Source organism: Argentina anserina, chromosome 6 (assembly GCF_933775445.1).
Source record: "Argentina anserina chromosome 6, drPotAnse1.1, whole genome shotgun sequence".
In the NCBI taxonomy this organism is placed as follows: Eukaryota; Viridiplantae; Streptophyta; class Magnoliopsida; order Rosales; family Rosaceae; genus Argentina; species Argentina anserina.
The window spans coordinates 13,593,359-13,601,436 of NC_065877.1; the positions used below are offsets into that span (position 1 = coordinate 13,593,359).

The 8,078-nt window shown below is 36.9% G+C and overlaps 1 protein-coding gene across 1 annotated transcript; it reads right to left on the minus strand.

The window, feature by feature from the left end:
* Window positions 1-57: 57 nt before the first annotated feature.
* Window positions 58-5,920, minus strand: LOC126797821 (serine/threonine-protein phosphatase PP2A catalytic subunit). The gene is made up of 11 exons (XM_050524550.1): window positions 5,671-5,920; window positions 5,208-5,264; window positions 4,447-4,530; window positions 3,897-3,968; window positions 3,225-3,296; window positions 2,793-2,833; window positions 1,467-1,533; window positions 1,039-1,230; window positions 828-917; window positions 593-700; window positions 58-509 (listed from the first exon to the last, which is right to left on the minus strand). The coding sequence occupies exons 1-11, from the start codon at window positions 5,752-5,754 to the stop codon at window positions 444-446; spliced, it is 933 nt and encodes a 310-aa protein (XP_050380507.1). The 5' UTR covers window positions 5,755-5,920; the 3' UTR covers window positions 58-443.
* Between the last annotated feature and the right edge of the window lie 2,158 nt (window positions 5,921-8,078).

The following is an 8,078-nucleotide window of genomic DNA, read 5'->3' on the forward strand; positions in this document are numbered from 1 at the left end:
CGTTATATATCAACCATAAAGTTACTACTATATGCAGTCGAATCGAAAACAAAGTACTGGAATAAATAGGAAATTATCCACTAATAATTAAGTTCAAGCATCCTTTAGGGCCCAAACTGGGAAGGTTGACAAAACATACAAGACAAAAAAGATAAAAATGAAAACAAACAATAAGGAATATCCACATACTTTTGCTGGATATAATACAAACTGACAGTGTGTCAACAACTAGGCAAACTATTTGATGGGAAATCCAGCAACGTTCAGGTCTAAGACAATCAGCAGACACCTTAACTTTGTATTTTACATCCTTTTGGAATATCGCTATAACCGGCCAGGAAGGGTTTAGATTTTAAATCCAACGGTCATCTTGGGCAAAACAATGTGCATCCATGATTCAAAAGTGGTAGAGCTACGAAATAAACAACACCATTGCAGCTGCTTCATAAAAAGTAATCAGGTGTTCTACGAGTAACATCTGGTTCTCCTCTTCTAGGAGCAGGTTCAAACTGCACAGACATGTCATTCATGCTTAAAATTGATCTCACTGCATCTGATCACTTAATAATGGATGAGAGAGAGAGAGAGAGACCTGGATAAATGTATGGCCCCTGCAGTCATCGACTTCTAGAACAGATGCCATGTTCCCACAGCGATAGCAATAATTAGGTGCACTGAATATGGTGACCACCTTTTGTTCCTGTCCAAACAAAATAATTTGATTCAATAGACCTAATCATGTACAACCGAGTTGTGCAATAAACCTTAGCCTATGTAGTAATTAACCAAGATAATAAGATATCCCAAGTATAAGAAAGAAAAATTACATGGGCCCAGTTGAATCCATCCATAACCAACTGATGAGCTCTTGCAATCAACTTTAGACTATTTGTATGATTGAATTGTTCAGATATATCCTGCAAAAGAATGTGAATATTTGATTGATAAGAACTACACAGCATTAAGGCCGCCATTATAACTGTAGATATTCAGCATCTTCAAAAATGCTAATAAAATCAATCAGATAACTAAAGTAACCTGGCCAAAAGTATATCCTGCACCACGAGGTGAAATACCCCAACCACATCGGTCATCTGGGTCAGACCATAATAGATCACACATGGGCCCTTCATGCGGAACCTCTTGAACACGATCAAAGTTCCTTATGTTGTCAAGGTTATCAATTGAAGGGGACAATCCACCATGCAGACAAAATATCTCTGACTCAACCTAAATAGGAGAAATAAGCATGAGTATCACATATAAGCTAACAATTCTATAAATAGATATACAATGGGAATTCCTCTTTAATTCCATAAGGACCATTTTCAGTTTCATGAATGTGTGTTACCATATTGCCAAAATATTTATCTTCTATCCAGGAAAACGTCACGTATAATTTCATTTGTCTCCAACAATAGTACTTGTAGTCATTTGCTTGCAACTATGTAGAATACAATACTAACCAATGCTGTCAGTGGAAAGTAGTCAAAAAGGTCAGTGAAGGTCTTCCATACACTAGCATTCCCATACCTGTCATTAGATTAACAGTGCACTATTCATTAGTAGCCAGAGAAGATAGCCAGGATATAAAGAATTCAATATATCCTAAAGGCCACTACAGGAGAGAATGAACAGTGGACAAACAAATTAAACTATTAAAGACCTCAGGAGAATGAGACAGTAGTCCAAAATAGATTTTTCCTGAATATAGTTAATCATGTTCTTGAGCATCAACTGTCTCATGACATAGCACAGACTCTAGTTGAAAGGATTTGCTGCACATTATAAGTCATTTTAAAACACACCAAAAAAAAAAAGCATTTTACAGTAACGTTTTGAAATCTAATATGCTACAATCAATTTTTGAGAGAAAGTCCTCCATTAGTGCTTCATTTGAAACTATGACAGAGATATTCCCCAGAATATAATATTATACATAAACGTTTTGCAATCTAAATCGCTACTGTCAAAGTTTGGGACAAGCAGTCCTCCAATAATGCTTCATCTCTATAGGTCATTTCGTACTTGATGCATAAATTGCATTAACTAAGCTGGACAAAAGGTTTCCTCAACTTTATTTGTAACAATTGTTTTACAAATTGACATATATTAAATGGCGATAGTCCTTCTATTGGTTCACAGTACCATTCTATTATCTGAAGGGCAAAGGCAAATGAAGTATTCCAACTCAAAGGGACTTGGTATAAGCTAGACCTCAGTTGTTGAATTCTAGAGTCTTGAGCAAGTAATTAGCTTCTGATCAAGAATTCAAAATTTCCCCAATTTATTCACTTTTTTTACAAGTGATATAACCAGTTATTTGTTTATTATTAATATATGTCATGTTTTTCACGCCATGTGTATAGAATCCCCATGCTTTCTCCCCATATTTCATAAGAATCCATGATATTATAACATTAACATGAACACATCCAAAAGATATAAGTTGCACCTCTGTATTTCCATTGATAAAAGAAATTATGTTTAAACTAGGATTCAAAAATACACTATTCATACCAGAATTATATTATCAGGATGCAAAGATGCAAACAATCAAGGAAAATGTGACCAGTGAGCAACCTTCAATATTATAATGTATGCTTCCCCAAATAGCAGAACCACAAATTTAAATACATTATTTCTTAGACTTTAAATCTGGCAAGAGTTGCACTCTAATAATGATGGAACTCATGGAAGCATATAAATACTCAACCATAGGAGATTTTTTCATGTGTAATTATACATTTATACCAAGACACCATACCACAAGGCCAAGTCAGAATACTCACTTGCGAAGACATTCATCGTAAAACCCATAAACCTGAGTAATCTGCCAAAAAATAAAGTTAACTATGAGGCTATGTACAATTCATACGTCATACTAACCATATTGTCTCCAGATCAAGGCTCCTATTATAAAGGAATATCTCCTGATCAAAGTTCCAGAATTAAAATGGGACGCAAAATATTAAAGAATAAATTTGACAATCTCCTTTCCATCACTTATAAAATTTGCACTTCATCTTCGCGGACACATAAAAACCATTTATATGCAAGTGTGTAAAATACGAAAGTGGAAGTGAGAAAATCACCCCCAAATTTTTTCTCTTGCCATAAAATGCATTGGACCATACAGTTAAAAGGTTTGAGAAAGATATACTTGATAATGTTTGTAAGAAAAGAAATGCAACAGTCATAACTACTAAAGGAAGGTAAAGTACCTGACGACTTTCATGGTTTCCTCTAAGAATTGTGATACGCTGATGATAACGCACTTTCAGGGCCACTAGGAGCTGGAGAAATGAGCTAATCAGTTCCACCAATATAATTTTCAAGCAGTAATAATTGCTAAGAAGCTGCTGACATGCATTTAAGGGTGGGAAAACCCAACTTCACCTACGCTAGTCTAAATATCAAGCTGACACCCTAAATGGTTAGACATCCCATTTCAAAATATTTAACTGAGTAACAAGAGGGAGAGCCAGAGATAATTCTGCTCTAGTCAATATAAGAAGCAATCACGAGAATCGCAACAGTCATAACTACATTAAATTCTATATCTAAGAGATTTTCAAAGTTTACACCTGGGTTTTTACCCTATAACCAGTACACTGCATCTGTAGTACTGTTTGAAACTTAGAAAAGTAAAGCAACCATATTCACTCATGCACACATATAGACAGTGCACATATAAACAGAGCATCAAAGTTACAAAACCAATGGTACATCTCTTTTAACACTAAGTCTTACTTATCACAGTACTTGTTAGCTATGCCAAACAGAAACACAGCTTAACAGTGGTACTTGTAATACTAACAATCATAAAGAATTAAAAATACAATAATCTAGTTCAGAACCAAGAGAAAAATCCAAAACAACTGATCGGTACATACCGTCACAGTTTCAACCGAGTAATATCCACGGTCCACATAATCTCCCATAAACAAGTAATTGGTATCGGGACACTGCCAATGAAAATGATATGATATTACCCTTCATGAGATGGTGATCATTCAAAAAATCATAAACAGGATATATGGTAAGCTATCTTCAATTGGATATACAATTAAGCTTCTTGCAATTCTAAGATGCGAGATGCAAGCAAACAAAAATTAATAAAATTAAAATACTTAAACCGAAATACAGTTGATATATCACAAGAGGAACAAAAAAAAAGATGTGAGCACACACAAATTTGCATATGGCCTATATCTAATACAGATTCGGCCCAGGGTTGATACATAACTAATTGAAAGGGGCTGGTATCCAACTGCAACTGAATTACATGAGTAGTTTTCAGGTTACAGACAATTTACTCTACATTGGCTCAGCAGAACTCCACTCCAATACTCATTGCAGTCTCAAGTTCTCAATTACTAATTGAAACATTCCCTCAGCTGATACATAAGGGTTGAATGCAATGATCACGGTGAGAACTGATACCTTCCCTCCAATCCGAAAAAGCTCTGCAAGGTCATGAAACTGCCCGTGGATGTCGCCACAAATAGTCACTGGGCTCTTCACCGGCTGTATTACATGCAATAGAAAATTAGTACCTTTCAAGACAAGTTCAAAGACCCCACTTGAAAAGAAATAAAGGCACAAGCAAGTAATATGCAGACAGGGAAAAGGAAACATTTCCAACAAATAAAGTTGACTTGCGTGCCCCAAACTCTTGGCATGTACTATTAGTTTTAATCATATGCTTAGATTCCTAAAGATAAAGCTAGGATTTGTGAGTAGTTAGTCGCCAAAGCAGAGTAACCAGTTCAGATGAAGATAAATATATATTTAGTATTCTGGTCGTTAGTGATTACCTTTAAGAAAAATTATTTTAAAAAACAATTCTAATATAAAGACAAGGAACATTATACAGCACAGTGGACAACAAGTTTACACAATAAAGCAGCAGCACACGAGGAAGTTCAACTCCCACCAATTCAGCTGACTAATAATTAGTCAAAAACCACCTCAATGTTACCTTCTGAACTGACCAAATGCAGTCTTCAAAGAAAAGCAGAAAATAGAAAAAGGCCTCACAACTTCCAACTTATTTCCAGCATTTTACGATCCATTCCCTATAAACCACACGTCCAGAATCCAGAATTCATACTTACTTCCTAATTATAGAGGAAAAGAACATGGTGACACTACTAGTGCTATAATACCATTATTAGGACCAATAAGTAGATATGAGGATTCACCTGGACATTGCTTTCTTCCATCAAAATCTCCTTTGCCTTCTCGCATAGCGCTCTCACCTACAACAAACAAAAGACGACCTCTTAGCCAACAGTAAAAACAATTTCCCAGCTATATATAATACAGAAGACTATCTCCAGGTAGAAAATCAGAGACAGAATCTCCGAAACCGATTTCGGCTATCTCCAGAATCATTATCATCCACATTCATTGATAAAACCGCATCCAAAACCAGCCTTCACAGCTAAACACAGCTCATAAGAATAAAATCTCATACAAATTCAAACAGTTTCCAACTAAAGCATTAGTTTTTTAATCCCAGCAAAAATTGTATAAATTAAATATCATCTCTTGCAATCGATTCATTTCCATCCCGATTTCTGTCCCCAAATCAATCCAAACCCTAATCTCCCGGCCTTTCTCAAATCGAAACATGACTGAAGAGGTGGAGAATGTAGAGAAAACCTGCTGCTCGGAGAGTGGCTTGCACTGCATGAGCTGCTCGATCTGCTCGTTGAGATCATTGCCGGAGTCGCAATTGACGCCCATGGTGGTCGGAAATCGAGGAATGGAGATTTAGGGGGGTTGGGATAGAGTGGGTGGAATTGGTGGTTCGGATTAGGGACAACCCTAACCCCAGATTGTGATATTGCTTCCGGTCCTCACTCTCTGATCGCGCTTAAAGCAAAGAGAGAGAGAAGAAGAAGAAGAAGAAGAAGAGAGGACGCGGACAAAAATGACAAGGGGCGCGTGAGCGAGGGAGGCAGTGGATATTTACTCTCTGCATTTTACGCCACCCGCTGTTCTTTTTTTCTTTTTCTTTTTCTTTTTATTTTTTTTGGGAAATGTAATAGTTTCTAGGTTTTTATTGCATACGTACATACCATATGGATACGGTATATATACGGACCTGTCAAACATGAAAATCGACAAGTTGATTATATGACTAACATGCATTCTAGCATAAATAGAGCTTCAATATCTTCTAGCAAAGCGATTCGTTGGTAGTTCAAATTACACAAACGATGTGAAACAAGTAGCAGTGATTTCTTTGTTTTTCATGTTAGCTAAACTAACTGTGATGTTTGGAGGCACGACAGAGAAAATACTCTATCTCTCCAAGCTGGAGATTGCACGGCCAGAAAATTGTGAATCCAGCCTTACTAATTAGGTTGAGAGACTTTTGTTCACCTTGCTTGAGATCTTTACATCTTGAAAAGAGACGGGATCAAAAAAGTTACTGAAAATTTCATTTTTTTTAATCTAGTGTACCCCAACTTCCATGCAGATTTGTGTGTTTAAAATTTTCATGTAATTTGTCTGTTTAAAAGCTCATGCACCCTGGTAACCTGAAAAGGATTTGTGAAGGTTTCTTTTAAGGCTTATTATAAAAAAAAGTCATATTTAATACATGAAATTTAAAAAAAAATCAAGCAAGATTACAAAGTTAAAAAAAATGTCATATAATTAAATCTCTTAAACAGTTGTCCACGAATTTAATAAAATTTACAGTACTGCCACTACCCCCAAAAAAAGAGAAACCGAGACTTTTTTTCTTACTCCTTCGTTGGCTTCCTCTACCGAGGATCTTCGGTAACGAAGACGACGATATCATAGCTGCAGCAATCTGAACCAGATCGGATCGGAGTGCGCAGCCAAGCGAGAAACCGAACTCGGCGTCGTTATAGGAAAAGGAGGTGGAGGCGAGAAAGTTCGGAAAGATCGAAAGCAGTCGTCATATTCCTTAGATATTCCGATGAAGATCGAGAAGAGCCGCACCGATGACACATCAAAAACTTCCTCTAGAATCGGAAAAGCTTCATCGATCCAAATCAGAGTCGTGGATGAAGGAGGAGGAGTTGATGGCAGAGCTGCCTCGGTGGAGTCGCACAACTTTCTTTCTCGCGCAAAGATGCGACACTCTTGCTTTGGATGACTATGACGACGGTGATGAAGATGCTTGGGTAAGATACAACAACTCCGATGAGGATGCGTTGTCGACGTGAATCATATAGATGAGGAGCTAGAACTGGGATTCACGGTGGAGGAAGAGATCACATACATCAGAGTCATGGTGTTTTCATGTGGTGGCGGCGATTGTAGAAACAATATTCAGTGGTTGGATGATGATGATGACGATGATGAATCCATGCGTGTTTGGTGGCTCATTGTAATATGTGTTAAAATTCATGAACAATGTTTGTGTGACAAGTAGTAAGATTGGTAGTGTGACTATCAATTTACTTGTCACATTGTATGTCACACTACCAATCACACTACCAGCCACACTAACTTTGTGTTGTGACAGATAGTGTAACAGACAATGTGACAGGTAGGGTGACTGGTGGTGTTCTGTACAACAACATAAGTGTCGATATGTGGATTGTATTAGTTGATTTGAGAAGTTCAAGACCACATAACAATAAACAAAGGTTTGTTATTACTAGTCATTGTTCTTATTATTATTATGATTATTATTATTATTATTTTCACAACATAGTTTGATATTGGTTGTGACAGAGGTTGTGACAGGTAGTGTGACAGGGGTTGTTACAGGGGTTCTGATAAGTAGTGTGACAGGGTTGTTACATGGGTAATGTGTGTGACAGTGGTTGTGACAGTGGTTGTGAAAGTGGATGTTACAGTTAGTGTAATATGTAGTGTGATAGTGGTTGTGACAGTGGGTGTAACAGTTAGTGTAAATAGATAGTGTGACAGCTTCTGTAACAGTGGGTGTGATAGCGGTTGTGATAGTTAGTGTAAGAGATAGTGTGACAGTGTATGCGACAGTGGTTGTGACAGTATATGTGACATGCCGAGAGGAAATGTGAAATTTTGTTAAAATTTGTGAAATTTCGTCAAAATCTATCGCC